The sequence below is a fragment of the Alosa sapidissima genome, chromosome 4 (genome assembly GCF_018492685.1).
Source record: "Alosa sapidissima isolate fAloSap1 chromosome 4, fAloSap1.pri, whole genome shotgun sequence".
NCBI classification, from domain to species: domain Eukaryota; kingdom Metazoa; phylum Chordata; class Actinopteri; order Clupeiformes; family Clupeidae; genus Alosa; species Alosa sapidissima.
This window is the reverse complement of record NC_055960.1, coordinates 3,024,669-3,040,133: the sequence shown is the minus strand read 5'-3', so window position 1 is coordinate 3,040,133 and position 15,465 is coordinate 3,024,669. Positions and strand designations below refer to the sequence as shown.

At 40.9% G+C, this 15,465-nt stretch overlaps 1 protein-coding gene across 4 annotated transcripts in view; it reads left to right on the top strand.

Annotated features, from left to right (window-relative positions):
• LOC121707433 (E3 ubiquitin-protein ligase RNF123) overlaps nt 1–15,465 on the top strand; it is a 120,560-nt gene that overhangs the window by 57,042 nt on the left and 48,053 nt on the right. For all 4 annotated transcript variants that reach the window (XM_042089988.1, XM_042089987.1, XM_042089989.1 and 1 more), the window contains 2 exons: nt 14,394–14,450; nt 15,326–15,457. In XM_042089988.1, coding sequence (XP_041945922.1) covers nt 14,394–14,450; nt 15,326–15,457 — 189 coding nt within the window. The remainder of the gene's footprint in view (nt 1–14,393; nt 14,451–15,325; nt 15,458–15,465) is intronic.

The window sequence follows — 15,465 nt, the reverse complement described above, 5'->3', positions numbered from 1 at the left end:
AAATTACAGAAGCGAAGCAAAGCGCTCCACAAACAAGACAACATTCGAGGCCTTCTGTTGAAGAATTTTATATAAAGCCTGCGCTGACAGTAATCCTCCTGCCCCTGATAGGCCTACCACAGCTCTGGATAGTGTGGAATGTTCAAGTAATAACACAATCCAATGTGTGTCTCAATTGTCCCCCGCTGACCACCTCACACATTTCTCTAGATTTTGCAACGAACTTACATGACACAATGCCATAAAATATGCCAGTTTTAGGACACAGAATAATGTTTGTAATGATACCAGGTAGGCCAGGTATTGTCGAAGGTGCATGGTGAAGTGAAATTCTTACTTTGGAAAACAAACATTTGCCGATATCATCGCCGATCATCAGAATATTGCAACAGATTCTGTGTTCTGGACTGTAGGTAACTTGTTAAGCCAGTGGTTATCAAACTTTTATTTCATTCCCCACTTTGATCAAGGGGCATGACTGATGATAGTGGAGATAACGTGTTATCCCGAGGCTTTTGCAAGTCAGCATCTTCGACGGTAGTCTATTAAAAATATAAGTTTTCGATGTCCCAAACGGAGAGCCATACTTTATTGTTTTTAACGATCTCTATGCTACTCACAAAAATGTAGGCATGGGGACATGATGAAGTAGGTTATCCAACTGTCGTGTGTTAAATTATTGTGATTACGAGCCAGTGGTTTTCAAACATTATGCGTGACTCGGACATCTAACTAAATGCAACAGGCTCATATCGTCCTCGCATTCGCAAAATGAGGACCAGTGTTTTGTCAAATTGCAAATAGCTATTCTTTTTAACTATTTTTTTTTATGATAGTAGCCTATACAAAAAGCACTTCATACTATCTTAATCTTGGAATATGGGGAGGGAAGTGGCACGTCTGCAGTCAGCCAAATATGAATGTAATTCTGCGGCATAAAGCAGATGTAATTGTTTATTGTACAGAAAAATAAAAATGACATGTCAAGCAGTCAATTGACTACATTGCAGTCAAGAAGTAGGGCAAATTAATTTACGAAACCAAAACTATGGGTCATAGTTGTCTAAGCCTCTATTGCATAGCCTGTTAAAAACGTCGCCAGATAGTATTAAATCGGCAACAACATTGTTTTCTGCAGAAGCCTACCCAAGGCTACAGATTAATTCTGAACAGTTATTTCTCTACTGGCTCAATTATCACACCACTGTTTTGATTTGCGTAGTTGCGTTAACCCCAACACTGACAATAATGTAGACAGGAAATTTCGATTTCGATTTTCGTGTAGTCAAGCCTTAAGCCATACCCAAGTAGCCTAAATCGAGGTAATGTTTAATTATGCATGATTTATTTTGTTATTGAATTCGTAGGCTGGGATTACTCTCGGCAACAATTATGTAAGGGACAGCAGGCAGAGCGATATACAGTGGCAGAGCGACGCACAGTGGCTGAAAGGGGTACTAAAGCTTCACGCAGCTTCACGCCGCGTAATGTGCGAATGAAGTGGTCATTTGAAAGCGATGCCCACTGTATATAAGTATATATACTCTTTTGATCCCGTGAAGGAAATTTGGTCTCTGCATTTATCCCAATCCGTGAATTAGTGAAACACACACAGTGAGGTGAAGCACACACTAATCCCGGCGCAGTGAGCTGCCTGCAACAACAGCGGCTCTCGGGGAGCAGTGAGGGGTTAGGTGCCTTGCTCAAGCACACTTCAGCCGTGCCTACTGGTCAGGGTTCGAACCGGCAACCCTCCGGTTACAAGTCCGAGGTGCTAACCAGTAGGCTACGGCTGCCCCCAAAAACAAGACTTCACAGCAGGTACAACATACGTAGACATGGAAATGTGCAAAAATGGTTGATCTCAATAAAAGCAACAAATAATAAATAATATAACTTAGTCCAAGATATCAAAGGTTCAGTGGGGGCAGGGATTATGAATTTAATTGATTTAGCAAAATAATGGATACATACAGTCGGCATCTAGTCATGATCGTGGTTAACGCCCCCAATTACCGTGGTTACCGTGGCTGAAACGCCCCCAAGGGGGAAAATGTTCATTTTGATTGCATGTAATCTAATGGAGGTGCACTGGCATGAGTACAGAAAACACCTTTAAAAAGATGAAATCTTTTAGAAAACATCAGTAAACGGCACAAACACGTTTGAACGGAGAGTTATCTGTGCGCCAACAAGGTTAAAGGTAACATTACAGTAAGTTCCCTCATTTTGCTAATTCCAGTTAAACTCCCAGAATTGTCTCGAGTGTACTCATTGTAGAACTGCTTTCAATGGCCGGACTGTGTAGCTCGGTTTAGCAAGCTAAGCCTATTTCCATAACACCACACCCTCATAAGTTGCATCTTAATTTATTCTCACATGAATTTACATTCCCTACAATGTCCGTGGGAATAGTTTTAACAAGTAATATGTACCAGTTGGTTATGTTACACTGACGATATAAAGATAGCTAGTTAGCAACCTACCATCGCTACCATCGAATAGTACCACTTTCAGCCACTGTGCGTCACTCTGCCACTGTACATCGCTCTGCCTGCCGCCCCTTCTGAAAAAGTTCGATTTACCTCGATTTAGGCTACTTGGGTATGGCTTAAGGCTTGACTACACGGTGGTAACGAAAATCGAAATCGAAATTTGCTGTCTACATTATTGTCAGTGTTGGGGTAACGCAACTATGCAAATCAAAACAGTGGTGTGATAATTGAGCCAGTAGAGAAATAACTGTTCAGAATTAATCTGTAGCCTTGGGTAGGCTTCTGCAACGTTTTTAACAGGCTAGGCTAAGACAACTATGACCCACGTTTTGGTTTCGTAAATTAATTTGCCCTACTTCTTGACTGCAGTGTAGTCAATTGACTGCTTGACATTTTTATTTTTCTGTACAATAAACAAATACATCTGCTTTATGCCGCAGAATTACATTCATATTTGGACCTTACGTAGTCCAATGCATCGTTACACTACATTAGTGTTTCCAAAAAACCATAGTAGCAACGAACGTTCGCAACCACTATCGTAAAGTTGTGTAGTTACAACTACACCTCTCGACCTGTGGTAGAATGCTAGTAGAAGCATAGTTCCAGGGATCTTCATGTCAAAGACGTCACTGACGCCAATTATTTGTTTGCAAATGAATAATTATAAATATATTTAGGTTTCTAATTGATATTTACACTTCTAACCACCATACATCCATATTTTAAAATGCCCAAGGAAGAAAATAGGCCTACATAAATTAAGTCAATTTGCAGCCATGTGCACGTAAGTAAAAGTCACACACCTGCAGATAATAATAAGGTGGTGCGCACTTTTTGACGAGTCAGCTGAGAATATGTAGCCTTTGATTTTCATGGGGGGGGGGTGGTCCTTGTTAGTTTACGCAAACCAAGCCAAGAAGGCTGATTCTGATTTTGATAAAATGATCTGCACAAAAGATAAACTTACTGTAGGTAAACAACGATGTCAATATTGTTGTCAAAATCTTAACCCAGATTCGAACTCTTGGACAGGGGACTGGTAACTGCTGTGCAACGGCGGCTGTCATCTGCCGGCCTTAACGCAATGCGCCACAGAAGTATGTGCAGGTGCCCGTTCACATGCTACTAAACGTCATTAACCACCTTAGTCCAAACTACTGAAGTTTGGAAACTATCATGGTCCAAACTTATAGTACTATGTAAGTACGACAGTTTTGGGAAACAGTCGTAACTTACATGTTGGTTAGTTGAACGATGCATCCTGTTAGCTTTTTACTAACGTCCGTAGTTGTACGGGAAACGCACCCCAGATCAGCTTGTAGGCCATTAGCAATCTGTTTATTTTATTTTATGAAGCCTACACAGTAGATCACATGCCACATTCTCACTTTCAATAGACAGATGCAATAGCCATTGGTCAAATATTGAGTATAAAGCAATTAAGATAGTACCCTATACAAAAAGTACTTCATACTATCATAAAAATTCGTTAAAACGAATAGCATTTTGCAACTTGACAAAACACTGGATTAAATATCGTAGGCACAAGAGAAAACTTGTACATCCATTGGCCCGTGGGGAGATCACATGCCAGTTGCCTCTCCCTTCAGTGCTATGACTCGTTCGGCTGTGAGCTTGTTTCGCCAAAAAAAACTATTGCAGATATCAATGCGTCTTTGTTCATGGGTTTGGCCTCACAGCAGAGGCTTAGACAACTATGACCCACGTTTTGGTTTCGTAATTTGCCCTACTTATTGACTGCAATGTAGTCAATTGACTGCTTGACAGGTTATTTTTATTTTTCTGTACAATAAACAAATACATCTGCTTTATGCCGCAGAACTACGCACTTTGCCAGCCTATAGAACAGGCACATTTTGGAGAGAATAGAGAATGTACGCATGCAAGAATCTGTAGGCTATTTGTGGCTGGTTACCAGCAAACAATGTTTAATGCATTAACTCAAGACCTCAAACATTTTCTAAACAATATAAACAGAAAGGATGCAGCAGGCACCAAATGTAGAAGAGTCATTTCCAGTGGAAGAACAAAATGCTGAATGAAGCCCAAAGATATGAAGGCATATCTGGCAAGTTGTTATTTTTTGAAGAGGTAAATGGTTGGGCTATAGGCCTAGTTTGCAAGAAGGAGACATAAAGCGTGAGCATCCCACACTATCCACAGCTGTGGTAGTTGGGTAGGAGAATTACTGTTAGCGCAGGATTTATATAAAATTCTTCAACAGAAGGCCTGCCTCGAATGCAGGCTTGCCCAAAAAAAGACCTGTGGTTTGCGCAGCCTACAGTAAGTAGGTCTTAGTAAGTTAGGACTCCTCTAGACTTCTTTTCAGCTTTCTCAGAGGTGGAAAGTTGCGTTCGTTGGGGGCAGGGCCGGATTAACAATTCATAGACCCTTTGAAACAAATGTTTGATGGCCCCCCCCGCCCCCCCCAGCCAACGTGAATCGGGCAGTCAGTTAATAGGCCTATCGTGAAGATTTGTATTGCCATTTAAGGCACGAGCGCATCTGTGAGGCCAAGCCTCACCAAGTAGCCCGTTTGTTTACAACTAACATTACATTTAATTAAACTGCTTATAAGCTATGCCGAAATAGTTTCAACATTTTGAATATCAGTGTCGGGTGAATTAGGAAATGCCTTATGGCTGAAAGCTGCTTGGGATCCCCCCTGTCAAGCAACAAAAAGTTAAAAATAGATGACATGATGCGCGTCACTGACATAATGCGCAAATAATATAGCCTAGATATTCCAATATATTCGAATACATGTGTTTATTTTAGAGGGGATATTCGAACGTCATTTTTAAGCAATTTTGACAGCCCTAGTCCACTGTAGGCTACGCCAATCGTCTATTAACACCTTCCACCTAACCCCGGTGAGTGGGGGGCTATAATGCGTGAGAAATAGCACCATTGAGTAGCCTATGCGAAATAGCCTAAAAATCGTTCCGGTGTTGTGTGCCTTCTGGTTTCTCCACCTACTGGTTTCCTTGCGCGTGCATGCGCTGCAGCAGTTGTCAGACATTCACAAACAAGTTGTTTTAGGTGGTTTGAAGTCGCTTTTCATACGCCATGAGCGCTCGGCTACATTACAGCCACTCGGACATGGAAAAAATATATGTTTTGAAAACTAGCATTAAACTGGATTCGATCCCGCAAAAGCAACACGCGCGTGACTCTCCATCCTGATTCCCTACTCTTTGAGCCAACTAATAGCCTATGTTACACAAATCAATTAACTATTGTAGGCTACCATTAATTAATAACGTAGGCAATACCCAGGTAACATGTTGTCCAGGCTATCTGATACAAGGGGTTGCCTCTCATCTACAACAACTCTTGGGCTGCTATAGTCGTCAGTGCACTGTGCACAGTAGGCCTATGCTACTCTTTGTGGTTGATCAACTAAAAATAAAAGATGTATTTGGTGATGACGTTGTAGGCCTAGTAGACCTAAATTCTGAGAAATTAAATGGTACGAGAAACGATCTACATAGCGCACCAGACCGCAATGTCTTCAAGGGTTGAATGAAGGGAGTTTGCAAAAATTAGTGTATTTTTCAAGTCAATAAACATTCTTAATTTTCGAATGTCTTTGTCAGGGAACATCTGACTTTTAAAAACCATAGGCCTGGTAGTCGCTCAGATAAGGAGTTATAAGATAAAGGCAATACCATTTGTGTCACCTAATGCAGTTCAGTGAATTAGCAAGATGCCATCAGAAGGCAACAATCATAAAGCACAGAGCGCGCGCGCACACTCTCTCCCCTGCGCATAAAGCTGTCTGCGTGTTGTAGGCTAGATTTGCGTGAGTTCTTTCTATCTGCTTTACTTTTGTGAGTTGCGACCACCTAGGCTATGTTATAGATGTTCTATGAGGTACCAGTGTTTAGCTGTGTCACAAAACAATACGCTTTGTCAGACTACTTTTAAAATGATATTCAGGGCTATATACATTTTAAACATTCGGGGCTGAAGACCCGACAAAGCCTTGCATTAATTCTTCAGGTGGGAAGTGTCAGGAATTTTTATACGAGAGACGCTCTCATTGTTGGTTAGTATATGGAGTAGGGAATTGACAGCAACATATCCAATCACATTATGAGAGATGCTGAATTTAACATAAACTGCGATGTTTGATTTTAAATTAATGTAAATTTAGCCGTTAAACGTAGGCCTACCTGGTATCATTACAAACATTATTCTGTGTCCTAAAACTGGCATATTTTATGGCATTGTGTCATGTAAGTTCGTCGCAAAATCTAGAGAAATGTGTGAGGTGGTCAGCGGGGGACATTGTGTCATTACTTGAACATTCCACACTATCCACAGCTGTGGTAGGCCTACCAGGGGCAGGAGGATTAATGTTAGCGCAGGCTTTATATAAAATTCTTCAACAGAAGGCCTCGAATGTTGTCTTGTTTGTGGAGCGCTGTAATATCGGCTTCATTGAAAATGAGGGCTTCCCTGAATGACCCTCCGAGAATAAATAAAGGTTGAATGAATGAATGAATGCCCAAAATAAAGGCCTGTGGTTTGCGCAGCCTACAGTAAATAACAGACCCGCCAGAATGTGCGTTATGATGCTTTTTTACGAGTAAGATGTTTTTGGTACCCTACGCACACTGCATGTTCTTAAATAACAATGATCATCAGTAATATTCGACCATTAATTTGGGTAAATGGGCAAGTGTGACCACCTTGATTGGCTGATGATTGTAACGCGGGCTCTTAAAGATTTTAGCTTGAAGTTTTCTCTTAAAAGTTATTCACAAAGCCTTTCAGACAACTCCTAAACTAGGAGTGAGTCTTCGTGGCTATGGATGACATCATTACTCATGCACGAGCTTGACTGAAGTGACCACCTTGATTGGCTGACGATTGTAACGCGGGAATTCCAAACACCTCTCTTCCGATGATGAGTGACAGGTGACAGGTGACCGGTCAGAGAATGCGTGCGCTACACAAGCGTAGAAGGACGGAAGATGATTAATAACTGAATGAAAAGGCCTAGCCTAAATGAATAAAGAGTAAGGCAAAACAAATAGCCTAGTAGCCTAATGAAACATAGGCCTATGGATTGATGCAGTAGCCTACCTTTGCAACATTATTAAATTAATCTGTCACCATATGCCTAGGCTACGTTTGCAACGTTTGCATTTTAATTTGATTCACAATGAAACGTTACATTTCATTTACATGTTAACAATGAGTAATTTTGGTTGTTGTTGGTGGCGTTATTGCATCCCTTTTATGAATTCAAAATTGTTTCCTCGCGATTGGAAGCTCCTGTTGCGCATAGGCTACGCATTTCAAAACATCGCAACGTAAAATGCCACAAAAAAGCTGTTTATGAATAGGTCTTAGTGAGTTAGGAGTCCTCTCGACTTAAGCTGTCCCAGACTTAGGTGCTACTTTTAGGTCTAAAATGCTTCGTGAATTACTTTTTGTGAAAAAATTAGGAGTCCTAAAGTTAGGAGTGAAACGCCCATTATTTTTAGGAGTTGCTCCTAAAATCGCCAGTTAGGAGCTACTTTTAGCCTTAAAATTCTTTGTGAATACGGCCCCTGAATAAAAAGGCCTAGCCTAAATGAATCAAGGCAAAACAAATAGCCTAGTAGCCTAATGAAACATACGGATTGATGTAGTATCTTTGTAACATTATTAAATTCTGTTACTATGCCTACGTTTGCAAAAGAGAACATTTTAATTTGATTCACAATAATGTTACATGTTGACAATGATTAGCCTAGTTTTTTTGGTTGTTGTTGGCGGCGTTATTGCATGTTAGTTATGCCTACAATGCAAAATTGCTTCCTCACGATTGGAAGCTCCTGTAGCTGTATAGGATTTCAAAACACGGCAAAATGCCGCAGGTTTGTGAATAGGTCTGTGAGTAAGGAGTCCTCTTGACTTCTTTTAAGCTGTCAGAGGTGGGAAGGTGTGATTTGTTGGGGTCAGGGCCGGATTAACTGGGCACAAATGTCTGATGGCCCCCCTTCCCCCCCAGCCAACTTTGTATGTATTCTAAAGTTTTCAATACACCCCTCCATAGCATAATTAAGTCCCTTTTAATAGCTTCTGGAGGAAATCAAAACGTCAAAACGTCCTCAAAGCCTGCTTTCATATACTGTCAGCTGCCATTGTCCACAATGTATTTCTAATCAAGTCTGGTTTGTTTTTCCGAGTTTTCACACGGTAACAATGGGGGCGGGGCTTAGCGACAGGTCAATTGGCAGGGGAGGGTCATGTCTTTTTTAACAATTCTGTCGGAGGGTCATTGAACAATTTCTAGCAGGCAAAAGAGGGTCATGCAACTTGCAACTGTAGCACTCAAAATTCCTCCGGTGGCCCCTTCAATAAATAACGAACAGTCCCTAGATTGCTGCTGGGCTATATGTCTTGGTTCATGTCTGTTAACAACTCATTGCCGTCAAACGCATAGCCTATCTCGCGGTTGCATCCATTACAAACAAACATGCAATGTGAACGTCTGGGATTGGGGAGAGCACTAAATGCTCTACTGAATAAGCACGAAGTCAAACCTTTAAATGAAAAACACTCTTTAATAATAAAAAATAAATAAACCGCTAATGAAGTAAACTTGCACCATCAAAAATCGTTTATCGCCTGTAGGCTAACTCCGTGATAACAGGACGTAACAGGAAGGCATTTGGCTGAGCAACAGAGGTTAATATGCTCTATATTTTGTCCAAATGATGTCTGTCTATCATCGTTGCACTCGGAGAAAACCAGAATGTTTAATTTGTCCTGCGTTTCTTCTACGGCTGCAAACGGGATTCACTCGCAGTTAACCAAATATTTCTTTATTAGGGCAGGGCAGGCATATTTCTGGCTATTAAATTATTTCTAAACCAGTCTGCTAAAGTCTGTAGTGAAGTCTGTGTAGGGTTTTCCAGGCTCCATTTCTTTTTACGAGACACCCTGCTCACTTGAGCCATCTACCGGTTGTTTGGGTTGTTGCAGCGTCTCACTGGAAAAATACAAATTAAAGTCACGTGATACCGCGTGATCCCACGCGCGGACCGCGAGTGAAGCTGGCCAAGTCGAAGCACTGCCCACTGTAAAGTCTGTAGTGAAGTCTGTGTAGGGTTTTCCAGCTCCATTTCTTTTTACGAGACACCCTGCTCACTTGAGACCTCTGCCGGTTGTTGCAGCGTCGTTGCAGCGTCACTGGAAAAATACAAATTAAAGTCGCGTGATCCCGCGCGCGGACCGCGAGGGAAGCTGGCCAAGTCGAAGCACTGCCCACTGTAGGTAAACACAATTCCTTCATATCATTGTGTTCAGAAACAAAAAATAACAAAAGACACAAGACAGGTGCCGGACAGAGCGGCGTAATCGCCAGCATACCTGTGACATCACACCAAGAAATACACAAATAAACAGACAGACAAATAGACAGTGACAGTAAAGCAAGTCTGTCTTTACAAAGACAGTAGTAGAGCTCCTTGCTAATTATCCCGCTAGCTCAGGTAATATCTGTCATTTGTATAGTGGTCACTAAAATCATTCATGAACATTGCAAGACACTTATCTCTTCTATGATCCCAGAAAGATTTTCTTCGACTTGTTAGTTTTTTGAACTAATGAAATAGAAAACATAATGAATTGCATCCACATATCCTTATGCACTATGCGTAATTATTATTTACTAACCTAAAACCGTGAGACTAATTACTCTCATGTATTTCTTAAAGTGACAGGCACTCAGTTGCACCTACACACAACCAATGTGCACTCAATTAGCCCTACACACCACACTAAACATAATTATATGCTGACAGTATGGATCTATTACATTAAAGATATGCCTAAGTGTAATAGTTTAAATCAATATGAAGTATTCAAATTACTACATATTTTACCTACTAGTATTTATGCAGATTATAAAATACTATACATTATTAACAAAATATATAAACTTTATATGAATTCTAAAATATATGAAATAGAAACGTATGACATACGCCATAATTTTCCTTGTATGTTTGTATATGTGTGTGTGTGAAGAGAGTCAAGCAGAATCTATAATCTCTATCTAATTTATAAGATCTCGATAAACATTGGCAATCAAAGGAGCATGAGAAAGCTCAAAGGGATTGATCGAGTCACAATGTGTTGAGGCGGGCGCTTATTAGTGTAGTCCTTATTTTAGTGCGCAAACAAAGAAAACTGAAAATAACAGGCCGTTAATAATGGGGCAACCATTTTTTGTCTTTGGCAACCAAAACCTCATGCCTGGTTGCCCAGCTGGCAACCACTTTTAAAGGCTAATGTTGAGCCCTGGATGATGGTATAAAAGACTTCTTGAAAATGTTGTACTCTGTATCTCCTTCCTGAATGGAGTCTTTCAAAAGTGTGATGTAGTGGATGTGAAGGGCCCTGAGCTATCTGTAGGGCTTTCCTCTTAGTGTGGGTTGTGTACAGTTCCACCAGCTGCCTCTGGGGGTTCAGTACGATTTTACTGGCTATATTTATCATTTTTGTGGGCTTACTTTTGCTCCTAGCCCCTAGATTCCCATACCAGCATGTGATGTTGCATGAGATGACACTTCTTCAAGACTCTACTTCTCTACTAACATCAAAACTGTTAAGTTTCCTTAAGAGAAACAGTCTTTGGGTTGCCTTCTTAAAAATATGATCTGTTGTTCAATAAAATTTAGGTTACTGTCTAGGATAGTACCTACTGTAGATATTTAAAGCTGCAGACAGCCTCAACATATTTGCCCCCAATTATAACCGTCTGACATGTAGGTTGTCCACCCCTAGTGTTCTAGTTTTTGGTCTTGGTAGGGTTTAGGATAAGAGCACTCTCCTCACACCAAGCCACAAGGCGGTGGATGTGATTAAAGTAAGCTCTCTCCAGATCCCCATTTCCCCTGATCATTAAACCAGCCATGTCATCAGCATATTTAAGTAGGCTAAACTGACTACTACAGATCTGCATTTCATTTATGTTTATGAAGAATAAAACTTGGAGATACAACACAGCCTTGAGGCACTCAAGTGTTTAAAATAACCTCATCAGACATGGTACCCTGTACAGATTGAACTGTACAGTTGTGCAATCTAGGCTGTGAAGTGAAAAGTTCAAGAGCAGACCAAACCTCAGGTGACAAGTACATTAGTCACTATCATCACTAGGACTAGGAGCCTATAGACCAGTCAGTGACTATGTTTCCATGCACATCATATTCCGATTTTATTTGGAATAATGACAATATTACGATTGCGCATGAGTCATGTAAACACCTTATTCCAGATGCCATAAACCGATTAAGCTCATATTCTGAATACTAAAAACCGAAATAACATCCTTAGCATATGCCTTTTTTAACCAAAAGTTTACACTTCTATAGTAAAGATGAGGTCAATTTATGTATTAAAATCTGAAATTTTAAATGTCAAGATGGAGTTTATCGATGGGTGAAATCATCATAATGCTCAAAGACGCAGGTTTTGCGCACACTGCTGACAGCTGAAGAATCGGTGAAAAGCCCTCATAGCGGCCTATTATGAGGCTAAAATGCAAAACAAAAGCAGCTACTGTATAATCTGGCAAAATTCACCTTTTTTGCGGTCATGAATGAAATTCAGGGACAGAGACAGTTAAGACATCATTACGCAGATACTACTTCTACTGCACATTGCTGCTTTATTCAGCATATGCTGATTAATATGTAAACGGTAATATTCCGTTTCCGCTATACATGAAAACATCTTATTCTAAATATTGGCATAACCTTAATCGAAATATGGTGTTCATTTAAAACCACTTCCATCGTGCCGGTGCCAAAACCCTCCACTGCAATGAGCCTTAATGACTTTCGTCCAGTTGCACTCACCACTATCATCATGAAGTGCCTCTAGAGGCTGGACCTAGCTCACCTCAAGACCAGCTTACCACCCTCACTGGACCCCCTCCAACCGCCAGAACAGGAGTACGGAGGATTCCACCTAACGACACTTCGCTCCGCCCTGTCCCATCTTGACAATAGCAACACCTACTGTATGTGAGAATGCTGTTCATTGACTTCAGTTCAGCATTCAGAACCATCATCCCCTCCAAACTGATCACCAAACTTAGTGAACTGGGCATCAATACCTCCCTCTGTAACTGGATTCTGGACTTCCTAACCAACAGATAACCACACCTCCTCAACCCTCACCCTGAACACCAGCGTACCACAGGGTTGAGTGCTGAGCCCTCTCCTTTACTCCCTCTTCACCTACGACTGCACACCTGTACATGGCTCTAGTCAATCACCATTGTCAAGTTTGCAGACCACACAACGGTGATTGGTCTTATCAGCAACAATGATGAGACCACCTACAGGGAGGAGGTCCAGCACCTAACAATGTGGTGCACCAACAACAACCTGGGTCCCAAACCAAAGAGCTTGTGGACCACAGGAAGTCAAAAGCTGGGACACACACCCCCATCCTCATCAACGGGACTGAGGTGGAGCGTGTCACCAGTTTTAAGTTTCTGGGTGTCTCTGAGTATCTCTTTTGGACCCTCAACACCTTCACCCTGATCCAGAAGGCTCACTAGTGCCTCTTCTTCCTGAGGAGACTAAAGAAGGTCTACCTGTCTCCTCAGATCCTGGTGAACTTGCACCATTGAGAGCATCCTTACCAACTGTGTCACAGTATGCTACGGCAACTGGAAAGCATTGCAGAGGGTGGTGAAAACTGACACATCACTGCGAAACGCATCACTGGTTCCTCACTCCCCTCCATCGAGGACATCCAGGGCAAGAGATGCTTGTGTAAGACTCACAGCATCATCAAAGACTGTTCTCACCCCAACCACAGACTGTTCACTCCACTCACCTCAGAGAGGCGTTACAGGTCTCTCTGCATACAGACCAGCAAATTCACAGGAAGCTTCTTCCCTGAGGCTGACACGTTACTGAATACTAACTCTGCACCTCAGTGACAACTAACTATGTCATATACTGTTCACATTGCACTTTTCTGCTTTTTTGCTCTTCTGGTTAGACAGTAACTGCATTTTGTTGTCTCTGTACTTGTTCACTGTGAGTATAAAGTTTAATCTAATCTAATCTAATCTAATCTAAAAATGGAAATGTAGTCACTGATATTTTTTCAGAAATGCTTCTACACTCTCTGCTAAATTAAATAGACATGCTAAATGTTTCTTTTCAGAAAGGTCTTATCTCTAGCTCGATCTTAATGCCGTTTTGCATTGCATTGCAGTTCCATGGATTACATAGTTGTAGTTGTATTGGATTCTGATTAGGAGCTTTCTGTTGGGAAAGAAGTGGGAGGATTTTGGATGTTCAGGATGAATGCTCCTGCTCTGAGCTCTCTCACCACCAATTGCTAAAATGTTCTTTTTTGAGACATGTATGAGTATGGTTGTTCCAAATATGGATGTGGATGTACATGTAAGGCATGGATGGATTTATGTGTGGCATGTATTCATATGGACTCACACTAATACTGCTTTTATTGGCTTCAGAAAAGCGTTTGGGTGTTGATGGCTTGTGATGTGATCATGAAAGCTTCCCTTCTCTTTGAACCTCCAGATGGGGACTAAATTAACTCTTCTCTAAAAATGCTTTTTCATCACTTTTATGGCTTTATGGTAGCTTTTATGTTGTTAGGACGTACATGAAGCTCACCACTAAATATTATGGTGTCATGAGTTTAATAAACTTGAAAAAAGTTATTTTTAGAATATGTAAGCCTTGTTACTCTGGAAAGAAATGTTTCACTGTTAAAAAAAGATCATTTTGGTATCCTACTTCATATTGCTGTTCTTGTGCTTCTTCGGTCATGAAAAGTTGATTTCATAGATTGTGTGTCATCTCTTGTCTTTGTCAGATTCAGCAGGCTGCAGAGAGACCAGAGCGAAACTTTGTGGACACACGGCAGCTAAAGGTTTGAATCACATGCTTTGCCCTTTCAACCATACTGTACCGTTAACCACCCTCTTCCAGTATCTCTTCATTATTCCTTTTATTTTGACCTCTTTACCTCGTATCACTCTGCTTTAAAACAGAGTTTTACCTCGTCTCTTACACTGCCAACTTTAACCTGTCCATTGATGTCACTCTTGCTGCAATTTCATTTTATTTCCTCCTCAAATTTGACTCTCTCTCTCTTCACTTGAATATGTCCTACCACGTTGACTTTTCCACCAGTCATGGTTTTGTGCCTCAGCACCGATGATAGTCAGAGGCATTATGTTTTCAGGTTGTTCATCTTTACGTCTGGACATTTGGACAATATCTTGAGAATGCTAAAAGTGATTTTCATTAAATTTTGTACAAACGTTTGAACTCCGAGATGAATGATTAGATTTTGATGGTCAAGGGTCAAACTTCAATGTCACCATGAGCTCATGTATGTACTATTCCCATGAATACGATATCAGAGGAATACCTCAATGACATCCTTTAAAATTTGACAACATGTTCATTCACAGATAACCTGATCAGATGGAACAAACCTTTCTATGACTTCTTTGTATATCTTGCATACCCCCTAAAAAAAAGCAGTCTTGAAGACGCCATTTTTCTCACTGGAAATTAATTTAGTAGAATCATACTTATCAGTATACAGTAGGGATGCCTCACATTTCACTTAAATTAAATTAAATTGCTTTTCACTCAACATTACATACTGTATTATATAAATGTAAACAAAATTGTATGTAGACTGAAACTGAAATGGCATGCAACTGTAGTTCTTGATAATTTTTGTTTAGCATTTTTTCTGTCTGTCTGTCTGTCTCCTTCAACCTCTGTACTCAGGTTTGTGCCACCTGCTTCGATCTGTCTGTCAGCCTTCTACGTGTGCTGGAGATGACGGTCACTTTGGTGCCAGAGATATTTCTAGACTGGTCTCGCCCCTCAGCTGAACTGTTACTGCGACGATTGGCTCAGGTGAGTTT